This window comes from Chrysochloris asiatica, unplaced genomic scaffold (assembly GCF_000296735.1).
Source record: "Chrysochloris asiatica unplaced genomic scaffold, ChrAsi1.0 scaffold00219, whole genome shotgun sequence".
In the NCBI taxonomy this organism is placed as follows: Eukaryota; Metazoa; Chordata; class Mammalia; order Afrosoricida; family Chrysochloridae; genus Chrysochloris; species Chrysochloris asiatica.
In genome coordinates, this window is record NW_006408737.1 from 3891872 (window position 1) to 3909723 (window position 17852).

Here is a 17852-nt window from a genome sequence, read left to right on the forward strand (position 1 = left end):
AGCAGCTAGAGACTTTAGATCCAGAGAGGGAGAGCAACTGTGTGCTGAAGACCTGGGGGGTACGGGGGAAGGATTGCATGGAAGGGATTGTAACCGTGGCAGTGAGAGACAATATATGATAGAATGAATGTAAAACTAATGTTCTCCCATGTAAACTATCACATAATTCACAATAAAACATTAAAAAAAAAAAGTATATATAGTTCAATCCCAAGTAATTTTCAAAGACAATAATAAAAATAGGAAGAGAAATTCTTGTAGAAGGATATTAACAAGGAAGGTTTCCTGAAGGAGATGGGACAGAAGATTGATATCAAAGAATTGATAAAAGTTTTAACCTTGTGATGGTGTCAGTGTTATTCCTACCCTAAGATTCTGCTCATGATTTTGCTCTCTGCTTGAAACACCCTTCCCACAATTCTGCCTATTTAAATCCTACTCATCTTTGAAGGGTACATCAAGTTATATCTCCTTTTTCCTTAAACAAGATTCAGTAAAAAAATTCCTACAACAAGGAAGGACCGTGTACTGATCACTGAGACTAATATGAAACCGAAGAGTTTGAACATCTGTATTCCACTTGAAGAGAGAAAATCCTAAGGGTAGAGTTTCTAAATTAGAGCTTTATTCTTAAGTGCCATTGAGTCACTTCCAACTCATAGCAACCCTGTATAGGATTTCTGAGGAGTGACTTGTGGGTTTGAACCTCTAATCTTTCAGTCAGCAGCCCACTGCTTATCCCACAATACCATGCCAGGAGATATAGAGACACATAAGCATTGAAGGAATGGTTCCTCATCTTCTTTGCATACCAATCCTACAAGATAGATATGTTTTCCTCTGTCCCACTACCCTACTGACAGACCACTGTATCCACAGCTAAAGATAAAGTGAGTTTTAATAGGTTAAGTGCTCAAAACAGTCCTGACCCACAGTAAACATTCAATACCTGTAAGTTACTATTATTTATGTCATTACTACCTGAGGAAGTATGTTGTTGTTGTTAGGTACCATCGAGTTGGTACCAACCCATAGTGACCTTATGTACAGCAGAATGAAACGTTGCCTGATCCTGGGCCAACCTCACTACTGTTGCCACGCTTGAGTCCATCGATGCTGCCACTTGGCCAATCGATCTCATTGAGGGTCTTCCTCTTTTTCTCTGACCCTCCACCTTACCAAACATGATATCCTTCTCCAGCAACTGGTCCCTCCTGACATTATGTCCAAAGTATGAGAGATGAAGTTTGGCCATCTTGGCCTCTAAGGAGCACTCTGGCTGCAATTCTTCAGAGTCTGAAGAATCTCTGAGGACGTATAGGGTCTCTATTATGAGTCAGAACCAACTTGATGACACCTAACAACAATTACTTTAAAAACAAGCAACAAATATTGGCATCAACTCAATTCTGACTTATAGCAACCCTCTATAACAGAATAGAACACCCCATGGCATTTTGAGGGCTGTAGTAAACTGCCACATCGCCCTCAAACCACTGACCTTTCATTTAACATTGCCAGGGACCCTTTCCATGACATGTTGTTGTTGTAGTGTACCATCAAGTTGCTTCCAATAAAAGTGACCCTGCAATATGGTTCCCAAGGCTATAAATCTTTCTGGGAGCAGAAAGCTTCATCTTTCTCCTGCTGATGGATTTGAACCGCTGGCCTTGTAAATTAACAGCCCAATGCATAACTCCCTAGCCACCAGGACTCCCTCCAGAGACATAGTACAATTAAGCAATTTTCATGAACTCAAGCTGGCTATTAATACATCTGAAAACAGAAGCCACTATTTTCTCAGTCAACAAATAAAAACATTTGTTTCATGAATACTGACCACTGAGGCAAGCCATATGTGTTCCTGTTTCAGAATACTGGTAGCTTCATACCTCTCCAGCACATGATCAAAGTCAAGTTCAACAACCTAAAACACAAAATGTAGGTTTTAACTCTTTTTCTAGTACACAGGCGGTATATACCTCCTTGCACTTTGCAGATATCACATTGTTTACTAATTGAAGTTTTGTGGCAACCCTGCCTGTCTCAAGCACCATTTTCTTAGTAGCCTGTGCTGTGTTGTTGTTGTTGTTAAGAGCCATCAAGTCAGTTCCGACCCATAGCGACCCTGTACAGGGTTTCCAAGGCTGTAAATCTTTATGGGAGAAGAAAGCCTCATCTTTCTCCCGTGGAGCGGCTGGTAGTTTTGAACTGCTGACCTTAAGGTTCACAGCCCAATTCGTAACCACTACGCTATCAGAGCTTACGTTTTGGTAATTCTCACAATACTTCAAAAATTTTCAAAATGCTACTGCACACTTCCTGGTGTGGCACTGTAGGATCAGCAGTGGACTGCTAACCGCAATGTCGGCGGCTCAACCTCACCAGCTGAGCCTCAGAAACTCTACAAACGAAGGGTTGCTATGAGTGGAACCGATCCTACAGCACTCAACAACACAGACTACCTAACTTTTATATGCACTGGGAAATCAAAATTTGTGACTTGCTTTTACTGCCGTATTGCTTTATTGCGTTGATATGGATCCAAATCTACAATATCTCTGAGGTATGTCTGTACTATATATCTTAATATGCATACAAGGGGGTTTCAAAAAGTTGGTGTAAAAATGGAATTTTTTCATGGACTTTTGAAGCCCCTCGTCTAATTCGGGTTTGTACTCAATTTAAAAGGAGCTCTGGTAGCATAGTGGTTACGAATTGGGCTGCTAACCTCAGGGTCATTAGTTCGAAACTACCAGTTGTTCCAGGGGAGAAAGATGAGGCTTTCTGCTCCTGTAAAGATGTACAGCCTCGGAAACCCTGTACAAGTTCGCTATGAGTCGGAACCGACTCCAAGGCACATAACAACTCAATTTAAAGACAGTTGGCCTGTTTAGCAATGTTTAGTGGAGCATATGACAAGTTGGTTCTACTGGAATAAAGTAAAAGTACAGAGAATCAAGCACACCTTACTAGTTGTCCCCAAATTATTACAATCTGAAAGTGCAATGGCATTATAATAATACTTACAAGTTTTATTATTCAAAACTATGAACTAATGGATTGAGGAATGAATGAATGTATTATTAGTAGCAGTCCGAGGGCGAAATAAACATTGGGCAAGACCAACCGACAGAGAACGAGTCAAGGGCTCAAAGAACTTTGTGCAATAGCCAGGGGTTCCAAGTCAGTAGTGCCCAAGGCCCGAACCTGCGCGGGAACTTTCACCACCTGCTTCAGGGTGGCTGCACGCGTTGCTCCTCCCACTTCAGGGCGGAGCCGTTTGCACTTTTAATCCGGCCTGCGCACGTGTTGGGTTCAGACTCTGAAGTCTTGTGGCTAAAGAGACCCTATAAATTTTCTGTCAACCTACTATCATTCCGCGAACGAGGGCCACAAATACAACCATCAGAGGCCTCAACCGCCCACGAGGAATACTTCCGGGGCAGGGGGCGGGGCCACCGGAAGTTGCCGGACGCCGTCGGCGGCTTGTTGTTTGAGTTGCTGACGGGAAGGAGAAGCCGGAGCTCCAGCTGCGCCGCAGGGCGGCAGTCACAACTGGAACCAGACCCACCGCTAAGTCACTGAAAGATCAGAAGTGAGAACTACCGGCTGCCGATCGGCGGGGCTGGACCCCCGCTCGCCTTCTGGTTCATCATGTCGCGAGGCTCCATCGAGATTCCCCTCCGGGACACTGACGAAGTAAGTGTCGAATATGGGGGAGGCGGGGAGCTGTGAACTTGGACGGTCCGCACCCCTCTCCTCTCTCGCCTGGGTTTCCGAAGCATGAGCTTCCCCTCCCCCAGGAGCGCAGGCCAAAATCTGCGCCCAAAGCTCAGGTCCGTTTCCAGCCCCCAGCCCCCAGCTGAAAACACCTGCGTCCTCGCCACCTCCGGGCCCCTCCGAGGAGTTCCTGCAAGTTCCCGTCAGTCTATTCCTAACTAATACAGAGCGCCCGATAGACTGCAGATCCAGCCTCAGATTAGAGGTGGGCGCTGATGTCATTGTTGCTGCTCAGACTAGGTACCATTTCCTGGAAATACCTAGGATTTCGCCCCTTCATCCCTAGAAACGGCGGCGCGGTGGCCCCCTACGATAATCACTGCACTGGGGACCACAGTGTTCGCAGTTCGAGCCCGCCGGCTGCGCCGCGGGAGAAAGACGAGGCTTTCTCTGTGAGTCGGAACCGACTCGACGACACACAGCCACCAAACGTTAGAACGGAGTCTGATTCACTGGGCACCCTTTCCACCTTTCGGGACACAAAGCACAAAAGTCAGATGACCTGTGACGGAAGGGACCCCAAGAGAGCTCATCGGGGTTTGTAGGAGAAGCTGCTTGGCAGTGATACTGACCCAGTTAGGCTCCTTCTCCCGACCCCTTAGCCGTGGGTGGCCTGGAGCTGCTGGCAGCATTGACATTAGGTCTTACTGGATGCTGCTGCTGCTTACTAGTGCTTGCTTTCTTGAGATGCATTGTTGAGATCGTTCACATGCCATAGAAGACAGTGGGTTGTCCTGTGTTCACAAAGTTGTCTAAGCATCATAACTGCCTAATGGCAGTGGGAATATTTTTTTTATTACTGTTAGTAATGTGTGCTGTGTACTGCCTGGGAGGGGGTACTTTTGCAAACAGGGTGCTTATGGACTTCTGGTGTGGCGCTGTGTGGTAAGCACTGGAAGGCGAACCACAACAACCGGTTGGTACTTCAAGCCCACCAGCTGCCCCTGGGAAACCTTCACAGGGTCACCATGAGTCCAAATCAGCTCGATGGCGCTTAACAGCAACAACACAGGGTGCTGATTTGTACTTTGCTTGAATTACAAGTTAAGCAGGATTTTTGTGTTGTTATTTTTGAGTAAGCAAAGTTTTTGAAGTGTTCTATCATTCTAGTGATTTTTAAGACAACTAGTGAAGTCTGTGCTTTTCTTTCCTTTTACATTAATATTACAGTAGAACGCACTTGCCATGTGCTCTATTAAACAGTTCTTAACGAGGACTCCTGATGCTGTAAGATCAGCAGTGGTCTGTGAACCACAAGGTCAGCAATTCAAACCCCTTTGCTGCTCATCAGAAACCCTGTGCAGGGTCACTGTGAGTCGGAACTGACTTGATGACACTTAACAACAACAAAAACAACAAACATGGATTTATATTTACAGTTCACTGTGCTTAAATTGAACACACAAACCCTAACTATCTGCATATTGAGGTATATTCAAGAAAAGCAGCATTCAGAGAAGAAATATGAATTTGAAAAAAAGAGAGAGAGAGAGCTAAACCCTATATTTTGTGTTTTAGGTTATTGAACTTGACTTCGATCAGTTACCGGAGGGGGATGAAGTTATCAGTATTCTGAAACAGGAGCACACACAGCTGCACATATGGATTGCTTTGGCGGTCAGTATTTATGTAACAGATACTCTTATTTGGTGACTGAGGAAAATAGTGGTTTCTGTTTTCAGATATATTAATGACCAGCTTAGGTACTTAATAAATAAATTGGACTATGTTTATAGAAGCTGTTTTTCTTATCATTTGTGGAACAATAAATCTAGTGTCCTAGATGATGTTTGCGGTCCTGGTGTGGCGCTGTGGGATAAAGCACTGCACTGCAAGGTCAGTTTGAACCACAAGGTCGGTGGTTCAAATTTACCAGGTTCACTGTGAGTCAGAACTTATTCGATGGCACTTGACAACAACAACAAATAATGTATATTCTTGTTGATAAATTTCTATATATGTCGGTAAAGGAAAAATGCATGTAAGTTAAAGAGTACACTATGTTGAATACCGATTATTTGATTATGTACTGACTATTCAGTGAAACTGGTTTATGGTTTACAGATTGTTGTTGTTGTTGTTAAGTGCCATCGAGTCGGGTCCGACCCATAGCGACCCTGTACAGGGTTTCCGAGGGTGTAAACTGAGAAAATATAAATTGTTATAATGTAAAAATTGCTAGTTAACATTGTTTCCTTTAACAGTAAAACATACCCATAAAGTACTCTAGAAAGTGATTAGGTTCCCATTCTAACCCACAAAAGCCTTCTTGGGTGAAATTTATCTCTGGCTATAGTTTGGACTTCATTTATTCTCCTTTCTCCATAATATGGCCATTATTAGAGATTATCAGGAAAATCACCACAGAAAGCCTAAATACTCTCCACTCCCCTACCACCACCTAGCACTAACTGATTAGTGTTGTTTTGTTGTTGTTGTTGGAACTAGGTGAATACTATAACCAGTATTTACTTCTAAGCAGGTGTGTCACAAGTCATTTTTATGTTAAGATATATAGGCTGGTCTTTATTTTTGTCTGGTGTTGTCTTGAAGGCTCAAAGAAGTAGTTCTGGAATTGAGATTATATCCAGTGCTCAGGCCTACTAAAGCTTGCTTTTCTTTGGCTGTGGATTTACAAAGGAGTGTTAAGCAATGCCGTCTAGAATTGTATAGTACCAAATGTTCTTACTCTTTATTATTCTATGGAGAATTAGTCATAAATTGTTGTACATTTTTTAAAACCAGAAAATAACTTAAAATTTTTTAGTACATATACTTTCTTTAACAGCACTTTAGTGAAAATTGAGGTGATGGTGGATTAGCATGACACCTGTTATACTATAGGTTGTGGCGGAAGAAAGTTGTAGGTAGACTTTTGATTTAGAGAGGCCTTTGTTCAAATCCCAACTCAGCTGCTAACAAACTGTGACTTAAGACAAATGAATAACCTCTGAGCCTATTTCTTAAACTTCAATATCAGAATGTTAGTGCCTACTTCATAGGGTGGTTGTATGGATTAAGATGATGCTCCTACGTATGTGACGTTCCTAGCATAGTATTTGGCATGAACTGTGTGGTTAATAAATGATGGGTGTTCTTTTTCTTATTAACAATATATTCAACATACTCAAAGTCACAGAAAATTTTTGGTAAATTGAGAACCAAAACCCAGATTTTTTAAGAATTCTTTATTCTTGTATCATTGCTTTCTCAGGCTTTGGTTATTTCAACATTTTAGTTTGAAATCCACTATTGCTAGGTAAGAGGTAAATTGAAAGCAATTATAGTGATAAACAGCTTTAGTAAGATATAATTGAACTCTGTCAAATGCACTTGTACCATTTGATAAGTTTTATGTGTCCATATACCTGTGAAACCATCCTCACAGTCATGATAATGAATATCTCCATCATCCCAAACATTCCCCGCACCCCCCCAATCCCTAGGTGTCCACTAATCTATTTATCACTAAAGGTTAGTTTGCATTTTCCCACATTTGATATAAATGGACCGATATGGTATGTACTCTCTTTTGATATGACTTCTTTCATTCAACTTGGAAAATTATGTTGAGATTTAGCCATATTGAGATTTATCCTTATTGTAGTGTGTTCATTATTTTTATTGCCAAGTAGGATCCATTTTAGAGTAATACCAAAGCTACTTCATTCTTATGCTTTAGTGATTCTAATATAATCCTTTACCTTATAGCTGGAATACTACAAGCAAGGAAAAACAGAAGAATTTGTAAAATTGTTGGAAGCAGCTCGTATAGATGGTAACTTGGACTATAGAGATCATGAAAAAGACCAAATGACTTGCTTGGATACATTGGCGGCCTACTATGTACAACAGGCTCGGAAGGAAAAGAACAAGGACAATAAGAAGGATCTTATTACACAGGCAACACTGTTGTATACGATGGCTGATAAAATTATAATGTATGATCAGGTAAAATAAGTCATATTTCGTTGAATTTATGAAAGGGAGAAAAACATGAAAGCAAATGTGTATGATAGCAACAAATAATGTGGTTGTTCAAGAAAAAGAATTCCTCGCTAAAATGGAAATTTTCTTAGGGCTTATGTATTGAGTGCCGTGGACAAACTTAGCATATAAATTGTGTTGGCTCAGTAATTCCAACATCTCCATGTGTATTTCATTCATTTTATGTAATTTGAACATTTTTCATTGTTTCTGGCACAGAAGACTTGCAATTCAGGATAGTTTCTTAATTTGTAATTTAAGAATTGCTTGTTGGTAACTTAAACATGTTACAGTTGCTAGAGGAATTTGTATGGTGCTGCACCTTCTCCCTATAGTTTTCATTTTAGGGTTACATTTTGTTGTTAAATGTAGTTGGTCCTTGGTAAAAGAAAAGTCTAAGGTGATGTTTGACTTTTCAGAACCATTTGTTGGGAAGGGCCTGTTTCTGCCTACTTGAAGGTGACAAAATGGATCAAGCTGATGCACAGTTTCATTTTGTACTCAATCAGTCTCCAAATAATATTCCAGCCCTTCTAGGTAAGTGATCTTTAGCAGTCTTTTAAGGAATCTATTTTTTTCAGCATATTCCTCAAATTTGTCTCTTTGTAAATTATGTAGAAAGTAGGCCTGATCGTAGAAGAGCTTTGTCTTTACAAAATGGAACTGTCTATAGCAAATTATCATTTCTATTAAAATTACAGCAAGAAAATTTATACCTGGAGTAATTTGTTATTTCCTTCTAAAGATTCAGTGAAACTCTTACTGAAGTTATTTAGATAACGTAGCGTAGTGGTTACGAATCAGGCTGCGAACCTTAAGGTCAGTGGTTCGAAACTACCAGCCGCTCCGCGGGAGAAAGATGAGGTTTTCTACTCCCGTAAAGATTTACACCCTCGGAAACCCTGTACAGGGTCGCTATGGGTCGGAACCGACTCAACGGTACTTAACAACAACAACAACAAGCTATTTTAGCTATTTTTTCAAAGATACATAAATGTTGTTGTTGTTGTTAAGTGCCGTCAAGTCAATTCCGACCTATAGCAGCTCTGTATAGGATCTCTGAGGAGCGGCCAGTGAGCTTATACTGCCAGCCTTGCCATTTAAACGAACTTTGCAGTCCAGTACATGAACTCGCAGCACCACACCAGGACTCCACTACATAAAAATAAGACTTTATCTACATAAAGATAAGACTTCTGCATTTGAACTATGGTGTTTGTGAAAAATATTGAAAGTACAGTGAACTGCCAGAACAAACAAATCTGTGTTTAAAAATGTATAGCCAGAGTGTTCATTAGAATTGAGGATGGTGAAACTACCTCTTTCGTATTTTGGACATGTTGTCAGTAGTGGTGGTGGTTATATACCGTGGAGTCGGAACTGACTCAGTGACCCTGTACAGGGTTTCCGAGGCTGTAAGTCTTTACAGGAGCAGAAAGCCTCATCTGTCTCCCACGAAACAGCTGGTAGTTTCGAACTTCTGGCCTTGCGGTTCACAGCCCGATTCGTAACCACTACACTACCAGAGGGACCTTGAAAAGGACATCATGTTTGGTGAAGTAGAGGGTTAGAGAAAAAAAGGAAGACCCTACAAGGAAATGGATTGATAGAATGTCTGCACCAATTGCCTTAAATATACCAATAGTGAGGAAGATACTGTTTCCTCCTGTTGTATATAAGATTACTGTGAGTCAAAGCTGACGTGAAGGCACCTAACAACCACAGCATGTCCAAGACTAGGCCAGTGTATCTGTAGTTACTGCTGTATTGAATTATTTTTCAATCCCTCTACATGGGAAACACTATTCTACCTATTTTGTAGATGAATAAATGAAAGATTTTTTTTTAAAAAGATTAAGACTGTTCTATTTACAGGCATAAATTAATACAGTTTAGGAAAATAATTTGTCAAAAATGAAATGGAACATGTAAAGATTGATATCCTAGGTATTGTTAAGTGCCATAGAGCCAGTTTCAACTCAGCAACCTGTGTAGGGTTTCCAAGGAGCGGCTGGTGGGTTTGAACCATTGACCTTGGGGTTAGAAGTCCAGTACTTACTGACAACATCACACAAGGACCTAAAATGGACTGATATTGGCCATTTTGAATCAGTCTTATGGTTAATTATGCCACAAATAATACGCATCGTCAAAAAGAACATTTCAAGGTATATCTTGAAGTGCAGTGCTGTCTATAATAGGAAAATATACATATGCCTATAGGGAAATGTAAAGCGCTCCGGTAGTGTGGTTATAAGTCGGACTGTTAACCTCAAAGTCAGCAGTTCGAAACTGCCGCCTGTTATGTTGGAGAAAGATGAGACTTTCTGCTTCCCTAAGATTTACAGCCTCAGAAACCCTATGCAGGGTCCCCGTGAGTTGGAACTGACACCACATCACATAGCCACCACCACCATAAGGAAATTTATGATGAAATTGAAGAATTATGCCAACTTCTTCAGTCTGAAATTGATCAGACTTGCAATGAAGATGTGTTGATTATTACTGGTGATTGAAATGTAAAAGTTTAGGCAGAAAGAGCCAGAATCAGTAGTTGGAAAATAAGACACTAGTGATAGAAATGATGCTAGAGATCACATGATAGAATTTTGCAAGACCATCAACTTGTTCATCACAAATTGCCTTTTTTCAGCAACATAAAAGGGGACCTCACCAAATAGAAATTGACTACATTTTTGGAAAGGAATTGTGGAGAAGTTCAATATCATCAACCAAAACAAGGCCAGGGGCAGACTTTGGAACAGACCCATCAATTGTTTATATGCAAGTTCAGGCTGAAACGGAAGAAAATTAACTCCATAAGGACCAAAATAAGACTTTGAATATATCCTACCTAATTTTGAGACCATCTCGTACAGATTTATATATTAGATACTAAAAGACCAGGTATCGTGGGATGACATTAAGAACATCACAGGAAGAAAGCAAAAAGTTATTAAAAATACAGGAAAGAAAGAAAAGACAAAAATGGATGTCAAAAGAGACTTTGACATATGCTCTTGAGTGTAGAGACGCTAAATAGGATGGAAGAAATGAAGTAAAAGAGCTAAACCGAAAACTTCAAAGGGTAGCACAAGAAGACAAAGTCAAGTATTATAGTGAAATATACAAAGACCTTAAGTTAAAAACCAAAAGAGAACACGCTCAGCATTTCTCAAGCTGAAAGAACTAAATCAAAAATGAAAGTCAGCTTGCAGTATTGAATGATTTTATGGGCAGGATAAGCACTAGGCTGCAAACCACATTGTCAGCCATTCAGACTCACCAACCACTCCTTAGAAACCCAATACAGGGTCACTGAGTCAGAACCAACTTGACAGCACTTAACAATTGACAAATAGACAAAATATTGAATGATGTAGAAAGTATTGAAACAAGACGGAAGGAATACATCTTCACTGTACCAAAAAGAAATGGTCAATATTCAACCATTGTAAGAGGTAGCATATGATCAAGAACCAATGGTACTGAAAGAAGTCCAAACTGGCAAAGCAAAACAAGGATCCAGGAGTTGATGGAACACAAATTGAAATCTTTTAACAGACTGATGCAGCACTGGAGGCACTCACTCATCTGTGCCAAGAAATTTGAAAGGCAGTCACCTGACCAACCATTTGGAAGAGATCCATATTTGTGCTCATTCCAAAAAAAGGTGACCCAGTGGAATGAGAAATCATCGAATAATTAAAAAACAGTGCCACAATCGTAATGTGGGATCCTATCCAGAGAAGCAGTGACACCAGAGATGGAGGCAGAGATGAGGACATAGAGAGAGCAGCTGAGTACTCTAGATGCATAGAAAGAGAATGAATGAGGGCTGGCGGCCAGGAGGCAGGCTTATAGAATGTGCCTTTCGGTGGTTTAAATTAGTATATATTCCTGAGTGTTTTTGTGTACATTCCGCCCCCCAACAGAGGGAAGCAAATACTGTCAAATGATGATGCATGGAGAAGATTGTAATCATTGCAATGAAACAAATGTAAAACCAATGTTCTCCCATGTAAACTATCACTCAATTCACAATAAAAACTCAAAAACAAACAAAAAAATGGTAGCTACATCGACAGGGAACTGCCAGAAATTCAAGCCAGATTCAGAAAATGTGGAATTAGGGATATCATTGCTGATGTCAAGTGACTCTTGGCTAAAAGCAGATAATATCAGAAAGATGTGTGTAAGGAAAAGAAAGAGAGACACGAAGGAGAGAGTCTTAGCTTTAACAGCAGGCAGGTTTATTGAGAGTAAACCTGGGAGGGGGTATTCTTAAGTCTCCAAAGGAGACCAAGAGCCCGTCTGTTCTCCGGTATTTAGTTTTACAACAATACAAACTCCGGTATTTAAGGCGATGTGGTCTGGGTACAGTTCTGGCAAGTTTACAATGGGTGGGGCTATGGAGATTTTGGGCGGGGGTAGTTGCAATGCCATTCTGTTGATCAGGCGCAAGGTCCTTCAATGTGTATTTGTGTTTTATTGACTATACAAAGGTTTTTGATTGTATGGATCATAACAAACTATGGATAACATTGCAAAGGATGGGTATTCCCAGAACTTAATTGTGCTCATAAGGAACTTGTACTACAAGACAGTCTTTCAAACAGAACAGGGTGGGTATAATGAATGGTTGTTTTTTTTTAATAATGAATGGTTTTAAATCAGGAAATGTGTGTACCAATTTACTCAATATCTATGCTGAGCCAATAATCAAAGAAGTTGGATTCTATGAAGAAGAATATGGCATCAGGATTGGAGGAAGACTCATTAACAACTTGCAATATGCAGATGACAACTTTGCATGCTGGAAGTAAGAAGACTTACAGTACTTACTGATGAAAACCAAAGACTATAGCTTTCAGTATGGATTGCACCTCAGTGTAAAAAAAACAACAACACACACACACAAATCCTTATAACCGGACCAGTAAATAACATTGTTTTAAAGGTAGAAAAGATTGAAGTTGTCAAAGACTATTTTGCTTGGATCCACAATCTACTCTGGAAGTATTGTTACATGCCATTGAGTCATTCCAACTCATAGCAACCCTGTATAGGGTTTCCAAGGAGAGGCTGATGTTTGAACTGCCAACCTTGAGGGTCAAGTGCTTATTCCATGGTGCCACACCAGGACTCCACTTATGGAAATGTTATTGTTGTTGTTATGTGCCGTGGAGTCGGTTCCGACTCATAGCGACCATGTACAGGATTTCCGAGGCTGTAAATCTTTACGGGAGCAGAAAGCCTCATCTTTCTCCCGGGAAACAGCTGGTAGTTTCAAACTGCTGACCTTGCAACTCGCAGCCCAATTCGTAACCACTATGCTACCAGAGCTCCTTATGGAAATAGCAGTCAATAAATCAAAACACGTATTACATTGGGAAAATCTGTTGTACAGGACTTCTTTAAAGTGTTAAAGAGCAAAAGATATTACTTTGAGGACTAAGATGCTCCTGATCCAAGCCATGGTATTTTCAGTTGCCTCATATGCACTTGGAGTACTGGTGTGGCACTGTGGATTAATGCACCAGACTGCAAAGCTGTTTGAACTGCAAGGTTGGCGGTTCAAGCTTACCAGCTACTCCTTAGAAACCCTATACAGGGTCGCTATGGGTCGGAATCGACTCGACGGCACTTAACAACAACAACAACAACATATGCACTTGAAAGTTAGACATAGAATAAGGAGTATCATAGAAGACTCCATGTATTTGAGTTATGATGTTGGAGAAGAATATAAAAGTACCAGGGACTAGTGTAGCCAGAATACTCCTTAGGGGCCAGGATAGCCAGACTTCATCTCTCATACTTCAGACATGTTATCAGGAGGGGCCTAGAGAAGGACATCATGCTTGCTAAAAAGGAGGGTCAGCAAAAAAAAAAAAAAAAAAAAAAGAGGAAGACACCCCCGCCCCCAGTGAGCTGGATTGACACAGTGGCTACAGCAATGGGCTCAAAAGTACCGACATTTGTGAGGATGATGAAGGACCAGGCAATGTTTCATTCTTTTGTGCATAGGGTCTCTGGGTGGGAACCAACTGGACGGCACCTAACAACAACATAGTAAACAAATTTTAATAGGACATCAGCATTATTTTTAGGGAACTAGGTAAGTAGGGAGTTCTGGTATGGCACTGTAGGATAAGCACTAGACAGCTAATGCAATTCAAACCCACCAGTTGCTGCTCAGAAACCCTATACAGGGTCACTATGCGTCAGTCAGAACCTACTCAACAACAATTAACAATAACAAAAGGTAAATTCGTATAAAGCATATTTAACCTGTGTTCTTTAGTTAGACATTATGTGCTTATTTTAAAAAATCATTGCAGGTAAAGCTTGCATTTCATTCAACAAGAAGGATTACAGAGGAGCTCTTGCTTACTACAAGAAAGCATTACGCACTAACCCAGGATGTCCAGGTAAGGGTACCCAACATAAAATACTGATGATTTGGCAATTGTAATCATTGGATCATTGAAATTACGGAATAGTGTATATTATTTGATTTTTGATTATGTTTGATGTAAAAGCTGGATAATAGGTCATAGTGTAATCTTTTTGCTCTGTACTACTTTTCTTTCCAAAATCTCATTTATTTAGCAAATTTCTCTTGAGCAATATATATGTGAATTAACCAAAGGAGTGAGCATAATAGAAAATAGGTCTGTAAGTGGAACTGTGAGACATTCTAACTTGCAGAAGTTGGGAGATGAGGAATCAGCAAAGTAGCCTAAGAATTTGCAGGCATAGCTATAAGAGGAAAACCTTGAAGCCAAATGTAGTGTTTATAGAAGAGAATGATCAATAGTCCAATGCTGTTATTGGGCCAGATATTGTGGTCGGTTATTAAGTGCCATCAAGTTGGTTCAAACTCAGTGACTCTCTATAGGGTTTCAGAGGAACAACTGGTAGGTTTGACCAGATAGAGACTGAGAATTGACCATTGAGTTTTACAACATAGAAATTCTAAATAACCTTAATAAAAGTTGCTTTACTGGTGATGCAGATGATAGCCTCCTTGGAATCAATTCAAAAGAAAATAGAAGGAAAGAAATTGGAGGGAACAAGTGTGACAGACCTCCCAAGGAGTTGTGCTATCAAGGAATGGGTTGAAAGCTGGAAAGGGAAATGGGATCAAGAGAAGATTGTTTTTTCAAGATGGGAAATGATTGTGTGTGGATGAGAGTGACACAGTAAAGAGGGATGTTTAATAGGTATGTTAGGAGAGAAGAGAAATACCAGTATCAAAGGTGTTGTGTACTATAGTGAGACAGGAACCCATGACTGGGGTGGGGAATAAAAAGTGATATAATTTAACCGCTAGTGAAACCATATTTATAGGCTAGCAGAAGATTTTACATTGTTGTAGTGAGATTAGTGTATGGCTATTGGAACTCATAAATAGAGAAAGATTTATTACTCTTACTGAATTTGAACCTCAAAAATGCTTGTTTGACAAATTGAATATCTAATTTTGTATTTTTAGCGGAAGTTCGTTTAGGAATGGGTCATTGCTTTGTGAAGCTTAACAAACTGGAGAAAGCTCGTCTGGCATTCAGCAGAGCCCTGGAACTCAATTCCAAATGTGTGGGAGCATTGGTTGGACTGGCTGTTCTAGAACTCAACAATAAAGAAGTATGTAAAGTTTAAAATGAGATAGTTCCTGACTGATTTGTAGGTCCATAGTTCCTTATCTGAAACTTCTGGTGCCAGATGTGTTTCAGAAGTCAAGAATTCAGATTATAGAAAGGTAATATGATACCAACAACAAAAAAATGTAGTTACACAGATATATGTATAGGCACATGTGTGTAAAATAAATATGTGGATACATATGTGTGCACAGGTGGATATATCTTAGGAACATATGTATATGTGTACACATGTGTATATTCGTATATATAATAAACCATATAAGGGACATAGTTACAGATACTTCTTAATATCTGAGACAGGTTTTCTGAGTTCAAAGACTTAGGGTTGTAGTTTCATGACAACTCAAGTTAATATGCATAATTAGTTTATAACGTCTATGTTCTATATCCCAATGTGGTGAGTAGTCTGGGGATCTTCACAGCATTCAAGCGGCCATCAAGGATACAGCTATTGAATTCAGCTTGTCCAGAACAAAAGAGAAAGAAGAAACCAAAGACCCAAAGAAGAAAGTCACCTACAGGACTCTTTAAAACTTAAATCACCCTTAAGGTCATCTTTTAGCTAAGTGGCAGACGGTGATTGTTGGTAACATCTGATCGTGCACATTCTGTAAAATTGTTGTGTTTAAGCCTACTGTTGCTGACACTAGATCAGTACATCTTGTTGAACGTCTTCCTCTTTTTCATTGACCCTCCGCTTTACAAGGCATAATGTCCTTTTTTAGGTACTGATCCCTCTTTACATGTCCAAAGAGCAAGAGGCAGAATTTCACCATCCCCTTTTCTAATGAGCATTCTAGCTGTACTTTCAAGATAGATTTATTTGTTCTTCTGGCAGTCCATGGTATTTTCACGTTTCTTCACCAGCACCATAATGAAAATGCACTAATTCTTCTCTAGTCTTCCTTCTTCAGTGTCTACCTTTTGCGTGTATATGAGGCAATTGAAAATTTTATGGGTTGGGTGAGGCGCACTTTAGTCCTCAAACTGACATGAATACTTTAACAAAGTCTTGTGCAGCAGATTTACCTAATGCAATACGTCATTTGATTTCTTGACTTCACTTTCATGAGTTAGTTAATTGTGTATCCAAGCAAAATGAAGTCTTTTACAACTTCAGTCTTCTGTTTATCATGATGTTATTTATTGATTCAGTTGTGAGGACTTTTGTTTCTTTACATTGAGGTACATCCATACTTAAGTCTTTGATCTTCATCAGTAAGTATTTTAAGTTCTCTTTGCTTCCAGCAAACAAAGTTGTATCATTTACATATCTCAGATTGTTAATGAGTCTTCCTTCAATCTTAATGCCAAGTTCTTTCATAGAAACCACCTTTATAGATTGTTTGCTCAGCATATTGATTGAATAAGTATGATAAAAGGATACAACCCTGGTGCACACTTTTCCTCATTTTAAACCATTCAGTATCCCCTTGTTCTTTTCAAACGACTGCCTCTTGGCATATGTACGTTTCTTATGATCATAATTCTGGAATGCCCATGCTTCACAATATTATCCTTAGTGTGTGATGATTCACACATTCAAATGCCATTGCATAGTCAATAAAGCACAAGTAAACATGTTTCTGATATTCTTTGCTTTTAGCCAAGATCCATCTGACATCAGCAATGTGATGTCCTTAGTTTCACATCCTCTTCAGAATCTGGCTTGTATTTCTGGCAGCTCCCTGTCAGTGTACTGCTCTAGCTGTTTTTGTATTATCTTGAGCAAAATTGTATTTGCATGTGATATTAATGATATTATTTGATGATTTTCACATTCAATTGGATCACCTTTCTTTGGAATGAGCACAAATACGTATGTCTTCAAATCAATTGACCAGGTAACTGTCTGCCACATTTCTTGACATAGATGAGTGTGTGCCTCCAGTACTTCATCAGTTTGTTGAAAGTTTTCCATTTGCATTCCATCAGTTCCTGGAGCCTTGTTTTTCATCAATGCTTTCAGTGCAGCTTGTGCTTTTTCCTTCAATACCATGGTTTTTGATCATATGCTACCTTTGGAATGGTTGAGTATCAACCAGTTCTTTTTGGTACAGTGATTTGGTGTATTCCTTCCATCTTCTTTGTTGCTTCCTACATTATTCAATATTTCCCTATAGAATCCGTCAATATTGTAATCTGAGGCTTGAATTTTTTATTCATTTCTTTCAGCTTGAGAAAATACTGAACATGTTCTTCCCTAACTCCAAGTCTTTGACATTTCATTATAATATTTTGTCTTCTTGGACCGCTCTTTGAAATTTTCTGTTCACCTTATTTACTTCATCATTTCTTCAGTCTTCTGACATCCATTTTTTGTCTTTTGTTTTTTTCCTATCTTTTTTTTTTTTTTTAAGGTTTTTATTGTGGATTGAGTGAAAGTTTACAGGGCACATCATCAGTTTCACA

General features: G+C 39.6%; 1 protein-coding gene across 1 annotated transcript in view; it reads left to right on the forward strand.

The window, feature by feature from the left end:
• Positions 1-3496: 3496 nt before the first annotated feature.
• Positions 3497-17852, forward strand: part of CTR9 (CTR9, Paf1/RNA polymerase II complex component) — a 41599-nt gene continuing 27243 nt past the window's right edge. The window contains exons 1-6 of the mRNA XM_006873010.1: positions 3497-3702; positions 5302-5400; positions 7495-7734; positions 8190-8307; positions 14115-14204; positions 15272-15420. Coding sequence (XP_006873072.1) covers positions 3658-3702; positions 5302-5400; positions 7495-7734; positions 8190-8307; positions 14115-14204; positions 15272-15420 — 741 coding nt within the window. The 5' untranslated portion in view covers positions 3497-3657. The remainder of the gene's footprint in view (positions 3703-5301; positions 5401-7494; positions 7735-8189; positions 8308-14114; positions 14205-15271; positions 15421-17852) is intronic.